The sequence below is a fragment of the Zootoca vivipara genome, chromosome 6, assembly GCF_963506605.1.
Source record: "Zootoca vivipara chromosome 6, rZooViv1.1, whole genome shotgun sequence".
In the NCBI taxonomy this organism is placed as follows: Eukaryota; Metazoa; Chordata; class Lepidosauria; order Squamata; family Lacertidae; genus Zootoca; species Zootoca vivipara.
The window spans coordinates 6212072-6231035 of NC_083281.1; the positions used below are offsets into that span (position 1 = coordinate 6212072).

Below are 18964 nucleotides of genomic sequence, written 5' to 3' on the forward strand. Positions count from 1 at the left end.
GTTATCTCCCGCTTGGACTACTGCCATGCGCTCTACGTGGGGCTACCTTTGAAGGTGACCCAGAAACTGCAACTAATCCAGAATGCGTCAGCCAGACTGGTGACTGGGAGCGGCCGCAGAGACCATATAACACCTTTCCTGAAAGACCTCCATTGGCTCCCAGGACATTTCTGAGCACAATTCAGAGTGTTGGTACTGACCTTTAAAGCCCTAAAGGGGCCTCGGCCCAGTAGACCTGAAGGAGCGTCTCCACTCTCATCATTCAGCCCGGACACGGAGGTCCAGCTCCGAGGGCCTTCTGGCGGTTCCCTCCCTGCGAGAAGTGCAGCTACAGGGAACAAGGCAGAGGGCCTTCTTGGTGGTGGCGCCCACCCTGTGGCTAGAGCGTTCTGCCACCCCTATCACCTGAACCAGAGCCTATCCGCAAACTTACAAGTTGTGACGATTTGCTACGCGGAAGGCGAAACCCAAATGGCACCAGCCAATCAGCCAAGTGGGGAAAATTCCTGCCGTGCCCCTGTCCCAACGACAGGCGACACACGACGGCACAGCAAGGTCATGCGTGCAACCCCTAAATATAGGGAGAGGTGGGCGGGTGTTCCGATGCACTGGCCCCAAAGAGGAAGCTCAGGGACACATGCATGGGCTTAAATAGAGGTCCCTCGATAGCATTTAGCTGGCATCCCATTGGTCTAATTGCACCCAGCATCGAGGGACCTCCATAGGGTGTTGTGGCCATCCAAACATTCCCACCCACAATACAGGGTTTGGTTGCTAGGGCACACCGCAACACGTACCCTCTTCTTAGGGAGGACCCGATTTACAATTTTTGCAAGGTTTGAAGATCCTGAAGGGGGATTCTGTGTTGTGCAGGTAGCTTCCCAATTGGCCTTGCTCCCTTTTCTGGGTCTGCTGATTTATGTAAGTTCCCTGAAAGCAAAGTTGGAGGAGGATGAAATCCTAGCAACTCTGGGGCTTTTGTGAAGAAGCAAGCGTCACCAGGTTTTCCTCCCTGGCTCTCTTTCGGAGGTTGTTCCTTCCTTCCTTCCTTCCTTGGCTCGGCTTTGCGATTTGCAAAGCTCAAAACAAAACCCACCCCCAAAACGAAACCCCAGACCCTTCCACGCTTGCTTTGGCTCCAAAGAAGCGAATCTGGGTTCCAAAGTCAACGTCTCGCCTTCAATCCCGCCATTGTGCGGGAGCCCAAAAGTGCCGTGTGGACTTTTGGTTTTCAAGGGAGACTTGAAACGCAACTGGCAAGCACTGTAGATGTCATGCTCATGGGGGACGAGGGTGCAAAGATCTCCTTTGCAGAACGGGGAAGTTTCACATCGCCACAGCTCCCCAAACATTGGGGTACAAACAGTGCCAGATTTACGTATAAGCTAAACAAGCTAAACAAGCAATAGCTTAGGGCCCCCCCCCCAATTTTTTTTTTTTGGGGGGGGACCTGGATGTACATTTCCAAAATATAAGATAATTGTATTTCAGTTCAACAATTACTCTGATTAAAAAAAACATATTTTGTTATGTGCAAATGGCTTTAGATACATTTCAGGTCCTTAAATTACCATATAGCATATATTCAACCCAAAAAAACAGCGACCATTTGTTGTTGACAAAGGACAGCTGGACATATAAAGGGCCCCATTACCTTCAGTAGCTGAGGGCCACATCAAACCTAAATCCGGCCCTGGATGCAAAGAGGCAGCGATTCCTACCCCTTCCTGGATGTGTCAGCGAGAACCAGCATAGCAATATATTAGAATGTATTGCAAAAACAGGATTCTGGGGTTCATATATCCAGCAATTTATGTTACAGACCACTCTGAGATCCATGGCTATAGAGCGGCATTACAAATTTAATAAGTGAATACAGTTGTATACCTTGGTTCTCGAATTTAATCCGTTCCGGGAGTCCATTCGACTCCCGAAATGGTTCAAAAACCAAGGTGCGGCTTCCGATTGGCTGCAGGAGCTTCCTGCAGCCAATCGGAAGCTGCATCGGACGTTCGGCATCCAAAAAACGTTCGCAAACCGGAACACTCACTTCTGGGTTTGTGATGTTCGGGGCCGATTTGTTCGACAACTAAGGCTTTCGACTACCAAGGTACGACTGTAAATATGAAATCGGCAAAAAGCAGCAGCAGAAGGGAATATGTGCCACAGCCAGAGGCTCAGCAGTCTGGGAGGGGCTGTTCTGTTTCCTACAAACTCACCCAGTCAGGGAGCCCACCAAACTTCGTATAGCCTTGGAACTGGGTTTGGAGAGACCGGCTGATTGTTGAAAGGGAAGCAGCTGCGGGCAGTCTGGGGAACCTCAGAATCCACCTTAGGGCCTGCCTGTAAAAAGGGAGTTTGTGGTGATGTCAGAGGTTTCCAGGAACCCTCTTCTTCGTGGGGATTTGTGGGCGAGGTGTGAGTTTCGCTGGGAGCTGGGTGAGAGCCAGGGTGGGTGGGTGGAGCCCTGGGCGAGAGCCAGGAGGCCGAGAGGGGCGTCTGGAGGAGAAGGAGCTGAAACGAGTCTATCAAAGAATCACAGAGTTGGAAGGGACCACGAGGGCCTCCGGTCAGATGTCAAGGAGTGAGAAGGGGACCAGGCAGAGGTTCACACCTGCCCTGTGAAACGACCTCCCATCAGATATCGAGGAGATAAAGAACTACAGTGGTACCTCTGGATGCGAACGGGATCCGTTCCAGAGCCCCATACGCACCCAGAGCAGTACTTAACCTGAAGCGCTGAATCTGTGCATACTCGCTGCGCGATTCGGCACTTCTGCACATGCGCATGATGTCATTCAGCGCATCTGCGCATGTGCAAATCGCCGAACCCGGAAGTAGCCCATTTCGTTACTTCCGGGTTTGGCGCGTTCGTAACCCGTGTTGTACGCAACCCGCAGCATTCATATCTAGAGGTGTATACAACTTCTAGAAGACATCTGAAGGCAGCCCTGTATCAGAAGTTTTTAATGCTTGGCGTTACCTTCCCACATTCCTCAGGGATATTTCTCAACCCCCCCCCCCCGACCCTCCTCGACGCCCCAGTTTTGCATCCCACCCCTCTGCCTGGTTCAATGTAGCTTCATGTCTTTCATTGAGGGAACTGCCAGGAGGCCCTCGGAGCTGGGCTTCGGTGTCCGGGCTGAATGATGGGGGTGGAGATGCTCCTTTAGGTCCATAGGGCTCACATGCTATTATACCTTATTAATGGTAAAGCTAAAGGTACCCCTGACCGTTAGATCCAGTCGCAGACAACTCTGGGGTTGTGGCGCTCATCTCGTTTTACTGGCCGAGGGAGCTGGCGTTTGTCCGCAGACAGCTTCCGGGTCATGTGGCCAGCATGACAAAGCCGCTTCTGGCGAACCAGAGCAGCACACGGAAACAACGTTTACCTTCCCGCCGCAACGGTACCTATTTATCTACTTGCACCTCCCATTTATCTACAGTGCCACCCATGTCCCTTTTATTATACCCCATTAGATTATTGAATATTACTTTATTTAACATAAGTCGTTCCATTTTAAAGTTATGTTTTACAGTGGTACCTCGGTTTATGAACACAATTGGTTCCGGAAGTCTGTTCATAAACTGAAGCGTTCATAAACTGAAGCGAACTTTCCCATTGAAAGCAATGGAAAGTGGATTAATCTGTTCCAGACGGTCCACGGAGTACTTAAACTGAAGTGTTCATAAACTGAAGCAAACTTTCCCGTTGAAAGTAATGGAAAATGGATTAATCCGTTCCAGATGGGTCCGCGGCGTTCGTAAACCGAAAATTCGTAAACCGAGGTGTTCGTAACCGAGGTTCCACTGTATTATAATAATGATAATACTTTATTATTTATATGCCACCCGTCTGACTGGGTTGCCCCAATCAGGTGGCTCCCAACAAAAACCAGTAAAAGTGCAATACAGCATCAAACACTAAAACTTCCCTTATGTGTTCTAAAAGTTGTATAGTTATTTATCTCCTTGACATCTGATGGGAGGGCGTTCCATAGGGTGAGCATCACTACCAAGAAGGCCCTCTACCTGGTTCCCTGTAACCTCACTTCTCACAGGGAGGGAACCGCCAGAAGGCCCTCGGAGCTGGACCTCCGTGTCCGGGCAGAATGATGGGGGTGGAGACGCTCCTTTAGGTATACTGGGCTGAGGCCATTTAGGGCTTTCAAGGTCAGCACCAACACTTTGAATTGTGCTCAGAAACGTCCTGGGAGCCAACGTAGGACTTTCAGAACCGGTGTTATACAGGGAGGGAACCGCCAGAAGGCCCTCGGAGCGGGACCTCAGTGTCTGGGCTGGACGATGGGGGTGGAGACACTCCTTCAGGTATACTGGGCTGAGGCTGTTTAGGGCATGGGTAGGCAAACAAAGGCACGCCCCCCCCCCGGATCCGGCCAAATCGCCTTCTCAATCCGTCCCACGGATGGTCCAGGAATGAGCGTCTTTTTACATGAGTAGAATGTGTGCTTTTATTTAAAATGCATCTCTGGGTTATTTATGGGGCATAGGAATTCGTTCATTTTTTTTTCAAAGTATAGTCCGGCCCCCTACAAGGTCTGTGGGACAGTGGACTGGCCTCCTGCTGAAAACGTTTGCTGACCCCTGGACTACAACATCCAGGCTACAACATCACCAAGCCAGTCCACTCTCACGGTTCTTCCAATTACTCTTTCCCAGATGTGGACGAATGCACCAGCCTCTCAGGAGTTTGCGACGGCGGTGAGTGCACCAACACGGCAGGGAGCTACGTCTGCGCCTGTCCTCGGGGCTTCATGACGAGTCCGGATGGCTCCCGTTGTGTGGGTAAGATGGAGAATTGATTGCTCAATTTGCCATTGCCTCTGTGGACTGACTGGGCTGTTTCTTTTCAAACTAGCGGTGGCTGGGCCTTTGGGAAGGAGATGAATAACGTAGCTTTTGGCAGGAGACGAATGGCCGTAGAAGAGGGACAACCATGGAATGAGCTGGGAAATGGCACCTTCTCAGGATGGACCTACATGCGCCGGGGTGGGTGCGGGACGGACAACGACAACAACAGCACACTATAAATGAGTCAGAAATTAAATCCATGACAGATCAACACACCTTTACAGTAAGGGATGCGGATGGCCCTGTGGTCTAAACCACTGAGCCTCTTGGGCTTGCTGATCAGAAGGTTGGCGGTTCGAATCCCTGTGATGGAGTGAGCTCCCGTTGCTCGGTCCCAGCTCCTGCCAACCTAGCAGTTCAAAAGCACGCCAGTCCCCTGCAGTGGTAAGGTAAACGCCATTTCTGCGCTCTGGTTTCCATCACAGTGTCCCGTTGCGCCAGAAGCGGTTTAGTCCTGCTGGCCACATGACCCGGAAAGCTGTCAGTGGACAAACGCTGGCTCTCTCAGCCTGAAAGCGAGATGAGCGCCGCAACCCCATATTCGCCTTGGACTGGACTTAACCGTCCAGGGGTCCTTTACCTTTTTTAAAAGAACACCTTTACAACATCTGTGCTACTGACTCTCCAATGTTGGGAATGTTGAAATAGATACAACAAAAACTTAATCCATTTGAGTCAAATTGGGTCTATGAGATCCATTTTTTAAAAACCCCAATGTGAACTGTTTCTAGGGCTCTTCCAGGTTAGGATTTGATCCCAGAACATCCCGCTTTTCCTTAGGACGCCCCTATTTTCATCCGAGAAATGTTGGGGGGGGGTATGGAGTTATGCGACACCCACCCACCCGAGCCAAGGAGATTAAGACATCTGAAAGCAGGCTTCTATATGGAAGTTTTTATATGTTTAATGTTTTATTATTATTATTATAAAAAAAGTTGGAAGCCACCCAGAATGGCTGAGGCTACCCAGTCAAATGGGTGGGGTATAAATAGTAAAATTATTTTTATTATGGAATAGGACATCCCTATGTTAATCGGAGAAATGTTGGAAGGTATGTTAGACTGAGCAAGACCAATGGCTTCCTAGGGTATCGGAAAGAGATATTTCCCCATCCTCCTGGGAGATGCCAAGGGTTGAACCTGGGAACTGACCCTTTTGGGCGCTGCGACCATTTCCCAAAAACCAAAGTTGAGGTGGGAGCCAGCATTCATAGCCACCTCCCTTCCTCTCTGCATTTATGAGAGCTGGGGGATTTAGGTTTGACGAGGCCCTAAGCTACTGAAGGTAATGGGGCCCTTTCTATGTCCAGCTGTCCTTTGTCAGCAACAAATGGCCGCTGGTTTTTGTGTGTTGAATATATGCTAGGTGTTCATTGACGGACCTACTAGGGATCTCAAGCCATTTGCGCACGTTGCCCTGCAACCAGTCCATGCAGAATGTAGGCACCCTATACAGTGGTACCTCTACTTACGAATATCTCTACTTACGAATGTTTCTACTTACGAATGGAGCTCCGTCCGCCATCTTGGATGCAGTTTAGATAGGATTTTTTTCTACTTACAAATTTTTAGATAGGGTTGCTTCGACTTACGAATTTTTTCTCCCAATGCATTCCTATGGGATTCGACTTACAAATTTTTTCTACTTACAAATGTGCGTTTGGAACGCATTAAATTCGTAAGTAGAGGTACCACTGTATATAGAAAGGAGCAAACCCGTGATATTTTAGGGAGCAGGCTAGCAGGCGGGGCCCATGACTTACATCATAGGAGCCTACACAACACAAAACACTGTTGCTGTATGTAGGCTTTATTTTATTTCTTTTTTTATCTTATATTTTGGAAATGTATATCCAGGGGTTTTTTCCCCCTTTAAATCCCCCCCACAAAGAGAGTGGAGCCCTAAGTTATAGCTTGTTTAGCTTATACAGTGGTCCCTCGACTTACGAACAACTTGACAACCGAATTTTTCGACTTACGAATGGGATTAATGGCCACGCGCTTACGAATGTCTCAACATCCGGAAAAACCCACAGAGGTTTTAGATAGGGATTTTTTGACTTACAAATTTTTAGATAGGGTTGCTTCGACTTAGGAATTTTTCCGTTTTCAATGCATTCCTACGGGAAATCGCGTTTCCAATGGCGTTTTTCAACTAACGGATTTTTCGACTTACAGATTAAATTCGTAAGTTGAGGCACCACTGTAGATAAATCCAGCACTGCTGGGGGTACAAGATGAAGGGGGGGGGAGAGAAAGAAAGGAGTTGCTCTTTTTCCTTCTTTTTCCTTTCGAGGCTACAAGAAAAAACCGAGCAAATTTAATTAAGGAGCCTGTTTTTGTTTTTTGTTTTTTTTAAATACCTCGACTCTCCCAATGGGACCACTTGCAATGCTGGCTGGTTCTCCTCTCGTCTACGTCATGTGCTGGGGCTCCTTTCCCCTGTCCCCCCCCCACCGCACCTCCCAGAGCGAACATGTGCCGTAAATGTGCTGTCACTCGCTGAGAGGAACAATATTTTCTCTGGCCGGGGAGGCCTGCGTCCCGGTGGGTCCTCAAATTACGTCCTGCTTTCTGAAAGGTTCCTTTGTTCCGCTGGACGGGACAAAAATTCCTCGGGAGGCGGAGCGCGCTGGACGTTCCCAAGGTTTCCCTTCCACCCCGTAGACGAGCAGCAATTATGTATTTATTTTTAAAACACAACCCTGCTATGAATAGTTCAAAACATCCCGGCACTGCTAGGAGTTATTCGCGGCCTGCCAGACATGTTTCCCAACACTCGGAGGAGGAAATAACTGCATTTCATCTTTACTTTTTGAGTGTTTTTCTTTTTTCCTTTCCTTTCCTCTTTTTTTTTTTGGCCATATCATTTTTATTAATTTTACAATAATGCTTTCCATTACAATCTCTCCTCTTATATTATACATTTTGGCTTTTTAGGGCCGTGACTTCCTTCAAACCTTCCTTATGATTTTCTATCTTTCATTTCAAATTTCTGCATTTTCACTACTTAAACCATTGCTTTCAAATCAGAAACATCATATTTTCTTATTCTTCTCTGCAGTGATTTTTATACCTTTCCTTACAAAGCTTATTGCAATCCTACCAACGTGGTTGATTGACTACAATTGTCTTTCAAATAATTTACAAATTTAGTCCAGTTCTTGATGAACTTCTGGTCTCACTGTTCTCGGATTCTTCCCGTCATTTTAGCCAGTTCTGCATACTCCATTAACTTCAATTGCCTTTCCTTTCCTTTTTTGAATAGCTGCAGTCATTTCTCCTCTGTGTGTATTGCAGATTGGGTTGTAGCCAGCCCTGTTTTTCTCAAGAGTAGACCCACTGAAACGAATGGACCCAGGTGGCGCTGTGGTTAAACCACTGAGCCTAGGGCTTGCTGATCAGAAGGTCGGCGGTTTGAATCCCTGTGACGGGGTGAGCTCCCGTTGCTTGGTCCCAGCTCCTGCCAACCTAGCAGTTCGAAAGCACGTCAAAATGCAAGTAGATAAATAGGAACCGCTACAGCGGGAAGGTAAACGGCGTTTCCATGTGCTGCTCTGGTTTGCCAGAAGCGGCTTTGTCATGCTGGCCACATGACCTGGAAGCTATACGCCGGCTCCCTCGGCCAATAATGCGAGATGAGCGTGCAACCCCAGAGTCGGTCACGACTGGACCTAATGGTCAGGGGTCCCTTTACCTTTACCTTTAGACCCACTGAAACAAATGGACCTATTTTAGCTGCGTTTATCAATTTCAGCGGGTAAAGCTTAGTTGAACCAAACCCGATACTGGTCCTGTGCAAAGTAGGCCCGTTGAAATGACTAAGAGCAATATATATATATATATTGTCCAGTAGCACCTTTGTTGTTGTTTAGTCGTTTAGTCGTGTCCGACTCTTGGTGACCCCATGGACCAGAGCACGCCAGGCACTCCTGTCTTCCACTGCCTCCCGCAGTTTGGTCAAACTCATGTTCGTAGCTTCGAGAACACTGTCCAACCATCTTGTCCTCTGTCATCCCCTTCTCCTTGTGCCCTCCATCTTTCCCAACATCAGGGTCTTTTCCAGGGAGTCTTCTCTTCTCATGAGGTGGCCAAAGTATTGGAGCCTCAGCTTCACAATCTGCCAGTAGCACCTTAGAGAGCAACTAAGTTTGTTCTTGGTATAAGCTTAAGTGTGCATGCACACGAAAGCTCATACCAAGAACAAATTTACTTGGTCTCTAAGGTGCTACTGGACAATTTTTAATTTTTAAAAATATATTTTGACTGCGTCTGACCAACACGGCTACCTACCTGAATCTAAAAGCAATTAATCTGTCTACTCTGAGTAGAATTCCATTGGATACAACCCACAGTTTGTAAAAATTATCATCATCATCATCATCATTAATTAAATTTGTATAACTCCCTATAACTGTAAATCCCCCACCCACTAACAATTGTTCTCTGGGTGATGTACATCTTTTTATTTTTTAAAAAGTCATTCCAATAAAACGAAGAATCAGTAGGGCAGCAAATAAAACTGTTGTCCAAACAAAATAGCCCATCCAAACAGATGTTGCCTCCCATCAACGCTAGTCAGCATGGCCAACAGCCGGTCCAAGACGTTTTGCTGCCTGAGGCAAAGGACAAAATGACCCATGCACACCTAAATCCACATATTGTGGAGAATCTTGCTTCATTACTAGCTACCAATGGGACCTGACGCACAGTTGTCTTCTCCAGCAGAAGGATCTGGTCATGAAGCTTAGAAGTAGGAGCTGCCTCCCAGCATATTCCTCCTGAGGCACCCGTCTCGTTCTGCCCAATGGTAGAGCCGGGCCTGGCTCAGGGTGATGGGGGACATACTCCAAACATCATCTTGAGGGCCAAATGTTCCCAGCTAGAGAACTTGCTTCAAAAGCAAGAATAAATCATTCGTTTGTTTGTTTCATATATTTATAGCCTGCCATGCTCTCAAGCTGGGATTCAAGGTGGCTTACATTTAAAACATCAATTATACAATGCAGAATAATAATAAAAACTAGTTATATTATTACGTTTTCCAAAATTATCGCAATCATCTCCGAATCAAATAACTGCATCGTTTCATGTGTTAACTGCCCACCCACAGCTCCACAATGTTCTTGCTTAAACCTTTTCTACTGCGTTATATATCTTTTATCTGTCACGAAGCATCCCTCTAATGCAATTATCACTTTAATGTTTTTCTTCCGCTGCTGCTGTCTCGGATCCTGCCCGTGATTTCGTTGAGCCATAATGCTATTTCAAAGTAAGGCCTCCGTTCCACTATAAAAAGTTTGTCATTTTGGTCTCTTAAAATTGCTATTCAAGGGATGCGGGTGGGACGATACCAGAAAGCAAGGTTCAGCGGAGCGTCAGTGGGAGGCAGTGAAATGGGTCACCCCTGTAGGGTGGCGCTGTGGTCTAAATCACGGAGCCTCTTGGGCTTGCTGATCAGAAGGTCGGCAGTTCGAATCCCCGCGACGGGGTGAGCTCCCGTTGCTCCATCCCAGCTCCTGCCAACCTAGCAGTTCGAAAGCACACCAGCGCAAGTAGATAAATAGGTACCTCTGTGGCAGGAAGGTAAATGGCGTTTCCATGCGCTCTGATTTCCGTCACAGTGTCCCACAAGCGATTTAGTCCTGCTGCCACATGACCTGTGGACAAACGCAGGCTCCCTCGGCCTATAGAGCGAGATGAGCGCCGCAACCCCAAACTCACCTTTGGACTTAACTATTCCAGGGGTTCTTTACCTTTTACCTATTGCTATTCAAAATGATAATTAAAACACATGCCATCTAAAACCAGCAACTGAAACCCCCGGGGTACGTTTCACAGAAATGGAACAACCATCTCCCTCCCCAGCCTGAATTATAAGCCCATTACTATGAAGAAGAGGGGGAAATAGAGGCTCAGTAGCCAACTGGTTGGGCAAAGGATTGTCCTGCAGTTTACACGTTACATTCCCGCCATTTATTTAAAGCACCCTGATGCCACTTTAGACAGTTGTGGCTTCCTACAAAAAAAATAATAATCCTGGGAGTCCCTCACCCATCCCCTCCAACATTTCTCCATTGAAAATAGGGACATCCCAACATTTCTCCAATGAAAACAGGGACGTCCTATCCCATACTCTCCAACATTTCTCCAATGAAAATGGAGACACCCCAAAATTTCTCCGATGAAAATAGCGGCGCCTTAGGGATTTTCCAGGATTGTCCCTGGAACATATGGTCCCCCCCTCACAGAGCTACAATTCCCAGAGCAGTTTAACAATCAAATCCCTCTTCACAAGGAACTCTGGGAATTGTAGTTCAGAGGGGGGGAATATAGAGGTCTTGGAGCTCTGAACAAACTCCAGCTCCCAGAATTCTTTGGGCAAAGCCCTGATTGTGAATGTATTCCACTGGCTACCCAGAAAGCCTCCTTGCCGTTTCCCCGTCTTCCTTTTTAAGTAGCATCCCTCGGACCAAGCACTCAGGGGGTGGGGGGTTATAGTGGGAAAAGGTCCAAAGGCTTTGGGGGGTCAGCAGAAATCTGGTCCATGGCTGCTGCCCCCTCTGTGCTGCCCACTTTTGCAAGCAATCTGCTCTGTGTACCTGCCGTGAAAGCAATAAGTTCAGCCAATAAGTGAAAGCAATAAGTTCAGGGGGGGGGCGTGCTGGGAGGGAGGGAGGGAGGGAGGTACAAGCTCAAAGAGCCCCCTGTTCTTCCCAGCCGCCTCTCGGCGAGGTTCGTGTCAGATCAACCGAGCCGCCGGCAGAAATGGAAGTTTGTGACCTTAATTTTGAGGGGAGAGTCAACAAGCGGCCTCAGGAATTTGAAGGAAGCATCTGAGTTTAATCAAAAGGAGATGTCAAACTTAATGAGGACCAAGAGGCACCTCCCCCCTCCCTCTCTTCCCCCCTGCAGACCCAGTTGCGCAAAGGCAGATTTGTCGCACGCAGCACAGAACATTACAGGGGGCGGCGAATATGGCCGGAGTATCAGGGCCTGTCCATTTAACTGTTTCTTCCCAACGAATCTTGGCTTCCCACTCCTATCCGCCAATATCTCTTTGGGCTGCAAGTAATATTGCCAACTTTTCATGGCTGCCCGTGCTCCTCTGCCTTTAACAGCTCCTCGACATGCAGAAATTCAGCAGGTCACGTTTTCTCCCCGCTGTCATCGAGACCAAACAACAGGACATTTGATCTCTCTTGACATTTCAACCAGTGCTTAAACACACACACACACACAGAGAGAGAGAGAGAGAGAGAGAAACTGTAGACTCTAGACCAGGCATCCCCAAACTTCGGCCCTCCAGATGTTTTGGACTACAATTCCCATCATCCCCTACCACTGGTCCTGTTAGCTAGGGATCATGGGAATTGTAGGCCAAAACATCTGGAGGGCCGCAGTTTGGGGGTGCCTGCTCTAGACAAGAAAAGGCGAGCTGATGTCATGGAGCGGCTAATCACGAAGGCCTGGACTTTGGCAGCCCCGAGTTCAAATCCTGTAAAAAAGTTGCTCACGGTGGAAGCCTGGGGCTTTTCAGGCGTTGCTGGACTACAATTCCCATCATCCCTGTACTGAGAGGCATCCTGTTTCTCGGGAGGGGATGCCTCTTTGGGGGTTCCCAAACTTGGGTCTCCAGCTGGTTTTGGACTCCCATCATCCCTAACTAGCAAGACCAGTGACAGGGAGGTAGCCATGTTGGTCTGACGTAGTCGAAACAAAATAAAAAAACTCCTTCCAGTAGCACCTTAGGGACCAACCAAGTTTGTTATTGGTATGAGGTGGGAATTGTAGTCCCCAGTGAGCTGGAGACCCGAGTTTGGAAACACTGAAACTGTGACAGGGAAGGAATCCTAGAATCATAGAGTTGGAAGAGACCACAAGGGCCATCCAGTCCAACCCCCTGCCAAGCAGGAAACTCCATCAAAGCATTCTTGACATATGCCTGTCAAGCCTCTGCTTAAAGACCTCCAAAGAAGGAGACTCCACCACACTCCTTGGCAGCAAGTTCCACTGTCGAACAGCTCTTACTGTCAGGAAGTTCTTCCTAATGTTTAGGTGGAATCTTCTTTCTTGTAGTTTGAATCCATTGCTCCGTAATAGCTCCTCTGCTGATCTGCTGATCTCCATGGCTGTGCGTGTGTGTGTGTGTGCCTAAGATTGTGTGCCTGTGCGTTATTGTGTGTGTCTACGCCTATGAGGTTGTGAATCTGTTGATCTGGCACAACACACACCCTCAGGTTTAACCCCGCTCACTTTTGGCACTTGGAAAAGGACCCTTTGAAATCCTTAATTACAGTGAGACCTCACCGCCTCATGAAAGTGTTGGAGAGCTTTGCATCTCCACCACCTCTGAAATACAACTAATCCAGAATGTGGCAGCTAGACTGGGGACTGGCAGCGGCTGCCGAGACCGTATAACACCGGTCCTGAAAGACCTCCATTGGCTCCCAGGACGTTTCTGAGCACAATTCAAAGTGTTGGTGTTGTTGTTTAGTCGTTTAGTCGTGTCCGACTCTTCGTGACCCCATGGACCATAGCACGCCAGGCACTCCTGTCTTCCACTGCCTCCCGCAGTTTGGTCAAACTCATGTTCGTAGCTTCGAGAACACTGTCCAACCATCTCGTCCTCTGTCGTCCCCTTCTCCTAGTGCCCTCAATCTTTCCCAACATCAGAGTCTTTTCCAAGGATTCTTCTCTTCTCATGAGGTGGCCAAAGTATTGGAGCCTCAGCTTCACGATCTGTCCTTCCAGGGAGCACTCAGGGCTGATTTCCTTAAGAATTGATAGGTTTGATCTTCTAGCAGTCCATGGGACTCTCAAGAGTCTCCTCCAGCACCATAATTCAAAAGCATCAATTCTTCGGCGATCAGCCTTCTTTATGGTCCAGCTCTCACTTCCATACATCACTACTGGGAAAACCATAGCTTTAACTATACGGACCTTTGTCGGCAAGGTGATGTCTCTGCTTTTTAAGATGCTGTCTAGGTTTGTCATTGCTTTTCTCCCAAGAAGCAGGCGTCTTTTAATTTTGTGACTGCTGTCACCATCTGCAGTGATCAAGGAGCCCAAGAAAGTAAAATCTCTCACTGCCTCCATTTCTTCCCCTTCTATTTGCCAGGAGGTGATGGGACCAGTGGCCATGATCTTGGTTTTTTTGATGTTGAGCTTCAGACCATATTTTGCGCTCTCCTCTTTCACCCTCATTAAAAGGTTCTTTAATTCCTCCTCACTTTCTGCCATCAAGGTTGTGTCATCTGCATATCTGAGGTTGTTGATATTTCTTCCGGCAATCTTAATTCCTGCTTGGGATTCATCTAGTCCAGCCTTTTGCATGATGAATTCTGCATATAAGTTAAATAAGCAGGGAGACAATATACAACCTTGTCGTACTCCTTTCCCAATTTTGAACCAATCAGTTGTTCCATATCCAGTTCTAACTGTAGCTTCTTGTCCCACATAGAGATTTCTCAGGAGACAGATGAGGTGATCAGGCACTCCCATTTCTTTAAGAACTTGCCATAGTTTGCTGTGGTCGACACAGTCAAAGGCTTTTGCATAGTCAATGAAGCAGAAGTAGACTTTTTTCTGGAACTCTCTAGCTTTCTCCATAATCCAGCGCATGTTTGCTATTTGGTCTCTGGTTCCTCTGCCCTTTCGAAATCCAGCTTGCACTTCTGGGAGTTCTCGGTCCACAAAGTGTTGGTGCTGACCTTGAAAGCCTTAAACAGCCTCTGCCCAGTTTACCTGAAGGAGCGTCTCCACCCCCACTGAGGTCCAGCACCGAGGGCCTTCTGGCGGTTCCCTCCCTGCGAGAAGTGAGGTTACAGGGAACCAGGCAGAGGGCCTTCTCGGTGGTGGCGCCCGCCCTGTGGAACACCCTCCCATCAGATGTCAAGGAAATAAACCACTATTTGACTTTGAAGGCAGCCCTGTTTAGGGAAGTTTTTAATGCTTGATGTTTTATTGCGTTTTTAGTATTCTCTTGGGAGCCGCTCAGAGTGGCTGGGGAAACCCAGCCAGATGAGTAGGGTATAAATAAGTTGTTGTTGTTGTTGTTGTTGTTGTTTGTCCCCCTCCAAAAGCTCCGTCCCCAAATAGGGCAGGGAATTTTGAGAGACACCACCCATCCTTTGCTTGAGGTTAGGGCTTGCTAACCTCATACGGTGGTTTTTGCCACAGAAGGAACTTTTGGTGCAGAGAAGGATCCCAATTCCCTGCATGTAGGAGATCTAGCATGTCAGGGGGCTGCCTGGCATGCTGGTTGTCTAAATGCAGGGCGTTTGGTTGCTCAGCTCCCCTTCCCTGCAGCGGCGCCTCCCATGAAGGGTTCCCACTATGCTCTGTGTTTATGAACCAGACCTCGGCAGGGGGGAAGGAAACCTGGAAAGGTTCCTTGTGAAACGTCCCGGGAATGGTGGATTTGAGGTTTTGGGCTCTGACTCACGGCCATTTGGGAGGTGGCTACAAGGAAATTCCCTCGCAGCCAGAGTCCCACCCAAGGCTTCATTAGCCTTTTGACGTTTGCATCCCCGATCGGGCTGTTAATTGCTGAGGTTTTCCAATGGAGGGGTTGCGAGTGGATGACTAAAGACGGCGTTGTGTATCTGGCCAAATGGTGCAATTAAAAGCAAGCACTTTGTGGAGGGGACCTCATAATCCAGCTCTCCTTTGGCGCTGGGTGAAGGAGCACAGGCACCCTTGATGAATGAGTCAACCAGGGTTGTATATACTGAGCGGGGGGGGGGGTGTTTTGAGGTCCTCCTCCCCTTTGCTCAATTTCTTTGCCAGTGGAGAGTTTTGAATTTGATTTATTGCAAGAGGTCGGCAATTGGTTTTCTTGCCATGCTTTCTAGGACCTCGCCATGGGTGTCTTTGCGGGTCGGGAATGTGGATCGCAGCTTTGCCTTGGAATTCCCCCTTCCTGGGGAAGCTGGTTAAAAGCCAGAGCGAAACAACTGGACATGCTGCTTTATCTATCTATAACCCCCCCCCCCTGCCACGCTGTCTCTCCAAAAGCGGCAGCCCTCCAGCGCTGGTACCCGAGGCCTTTGAAACGAGAGGTGGTCCGTGAGGGTGAAAGGGGCACTGCCCCGCCAACCTCACTCAGTTCCAACCTCTTGGTGGCGGGGGGGGGGGGGATAGGTATAAAAGGAGAATTCCCTGGATGGGAAGATCCAGCTTTGGGCTCTTTGGTGAGACAGCCCAGGTAGAGATTTAAAATCACAAAATATGCAGCAAAAGGAAAGCATGTCAATATAGGCTTTTAGACCTTTAAAATGTGTGTCCCTTTCTTTCCAAAGTTGCCCTCTCCCCCCAGCGTAGCAAAAAGAACACATGTTAGGTAAGTTTTTTAAAAATGGTTTCCTTACAAACTCTTCAAAGGTCGGGTTCATGTTCGTCTCCATAAACCCGCCAGAAAAGTTGCACAGGCAGTAAAACTTGGCTTGGTTGCAAAGGTGAAAGTTCCTAAATTATTGGTGTAGGAGAGAGGGGCTTGTTAGAGCCATGTGGGCTGAGCCTGGAGCAACCAGCTCCGACGTCTTTACATGCTGAGCTTTTCAGGTAGACTGGAGGGGAACCAAGGCCTTGATTAGCTTCCCTCCAAGGTAAGGGGGAGCGACCTAGCTAAATCTGACAGGACAACTTACTCTATGACATTAACTCCTTCCTGCATTCACTAGACTTAAGCATGCTTGTTGTGAGCTTGGTTCTTCTACACCGCTCACCAAGGAGTGGTCCTCCCTCTCAACTTTCTCCTCCTCCTGAGTCTCAGCATTGCCTCATGTCCTGCAACATGCCCAGAGTTTAAGCAAGATGTCCACAGTCAGACAGAAGCAACGAAGATGTCCCAACAGATTTTGTGCCCCACCCACCCAGATTTTGTCGAACTCCAACTAACATAGGCCATGGCAGCCAGCATGATCAGTGGTCGGAGAGGATGGTAATTGGAGCCCAACAATCTTTCTTCTCTTTGGCACTCCCTCGTAGCTGAGAAAGATTGTCTTTCATGAGCACAGTCTTAACAGTGAGTCAATATAGTAAGTGAGTCCGTAAGTGACTGTGGAGGCCAATTCTGGATCCACACGTCCTTCCACAGTGGAGACCTAGGTTTCCAGGCAGGAGTTGATCCCAGTGAGGGTTTGCCAAGTGTGCATCCTCTTAGCTCATGTCTCCCTTGCATCCTGAGTTCGAGTGTCTTCAAAGCCCATGGAACCTTTGGTGAAGGCTGTTCTCCAATTGGAGTGCTTGCAGGCCAGTGTTTCCCAGTTTTCAGTGTTCATGCTACTTATATATATATAGATTTGGCTTGAGAGAGTCTTTAAACCTCTTTGAGCAATACCTGGAGGTCCCTATCCCTTGTTTAGACTCTGCCATTCTCTGGCCGGCTCCCTCGGCCAGTAAAGCGAGATGAGCGCCGCAACCCCAGAGTCGTTCACGACTGGACTTGACTATCAGGGGTCCTTTACCTTTACCTTTACTGTCCCCTCTGAGTCTCATGCACAAAGCAGGCTCTACACATTAGTGACACCTTCTCCCGCTTCTCGTTCCAGACCAGCGAATCGGCACTTGCTTCTCGGCACTCATCGGCGGTCGGTGTGCTGGGGAACTCCCCGGGCAATACACGAAAATGCAGTGCTGCTGTGATTCTGGGAGATGCTGGGCGATCGGACAAACTCCGGAAATGTGCCCTGTGAGGGGGTCAGGTGAGTGAGCTCTAGGGAGGGGGTTAGCAAGGCCAGCGGGCCTTGATCTGGCGGCATTGGCTGGGCGGCATGACAACAATATTTTGGAAAGTGAGTGATACACTTATGGAAGAAAGTTGTCTGTCTGTATGTATACCGTATTGGCCTGAATATAAGCCTCACTTCCCCCCCCCCAAATTCTGACCGTTTCCTGTTTTTAATTTCTCCCCCTTTGCTGCACCCTCTCTTCTCTCTCTTATACCGTACCAACAATGCAACCAGCTCTCGTTCCTTCTGTCTCTCGAGGTTCAAATCCTGCTCGCGAATTTGCCGTGCTATAGTATTCCTTTAAGGAATCCGGAAAAAAGGCTTCCGTTCTTCCACAAACAATAATCATTTGGCTTCTCTGGTATTAGGTGTTGGCTTCACCAATCCCGCGTACAGTCGTACCTTGGTTTTCGAAGTAGCTTCGTTCTCGAAGGTTTTGGCTCCTGAACAATCGAAACCCGGAAGTGATTGTTCCGGGTTTTCGGGTGTTCTTTTGGAAGCCGGATGTCCGACGGGGCTTCCGCAGCTTCCGATTGGCAGCTGGAGCTTCCTGCAACCAATCAGAAGCTGTGCTTTTGGAAGTCAAACAGACTTCCGGAATGGATGCCGTTCAACTTCCGAGGTACGACTGTAGCTGCTGCCGGAATTCTTTACAAAGCTCCGTTATCCTTCCACCTTAAGCGGAAAATGATCACTGGTTTCTCTTCCTCAGACGAATATCGCCGGCTGTGCATCGAAGGTCTTCCAGTTGTTCCGGGCTTCCCTGGCACATTTCCCGGGGTCCCTGGATTTGGCCCCAACGGAGTTGGGCCAGGAATTAGTGGTCCCGGTGCCTTTGGTCCGAATGGCGCAAACGGGCAAGGTGGGATCCCCGGACTGCCTGGGATGGGGCCCGGAAGCTCAAGTATTGGTAAGTGAGAAAAATGCACAATATAAAGTTTCTAGACCTCATGGTTGAGAGGGAAAGGGCTGCCTTACGCCAAATCAGGGCTTTGAGCCCGAGGGATGCTGAAGATTAAACCTGGGACTTTCTGCCAGGCAAAGCAATACAGTGGTAACTTGGTTCTCAAACTTAATCCGTTCTGGAAGTCCGTTCCGAAACCAAAGCGTTCCAAAACCAAGACTCGGTGTAAGAACAGTCCGGTTTAAGAACGATTCGGTTTACGAACTCTGCAAAACCAGAAGTAGTGTCCCGGTTTGAGAACTTTACCTCGGTCTAGGAACGGAAGCCGAACGGTGGAAGGGCACTGGCGGCGGGAGGCCTCATTAGGGAAAGCGTGCCTTGGTTTAAGAACCGTTTTGGTTTAAGAACGGACTCCTGGGACGGATTCAGTTCGTAAACCGAGGTACCACTGTAAT

The 18964-nt window shown here is 48.5% G+C and overlaps 1 protein-coding gene across 1 annotated transcript in view; it reads left to right on the top strand.

The window, feature by feature from the left end:
- FBN3 (fibrillin 3) overlaps positions 1–18964 on the top strand; it is a 157704-nt gene that overhangs the window by 57552 nt on the left and 81188 nt on the right. The window contains exons 9-11 of the mRNA XM_060275350.1: positions 4681–4806; positions 17426–17578; positions 18318–18509. Coding sequence (XP_060131333.1) covers positions 4681–4806; positions 17426–17578; positions 18318–18509 — 471 coding nt within the window. The remainder of the gene's footprint in view (positions 1–4680; positions 4807–17425; positions 17579–18317; positions 18510–18964) is intronic.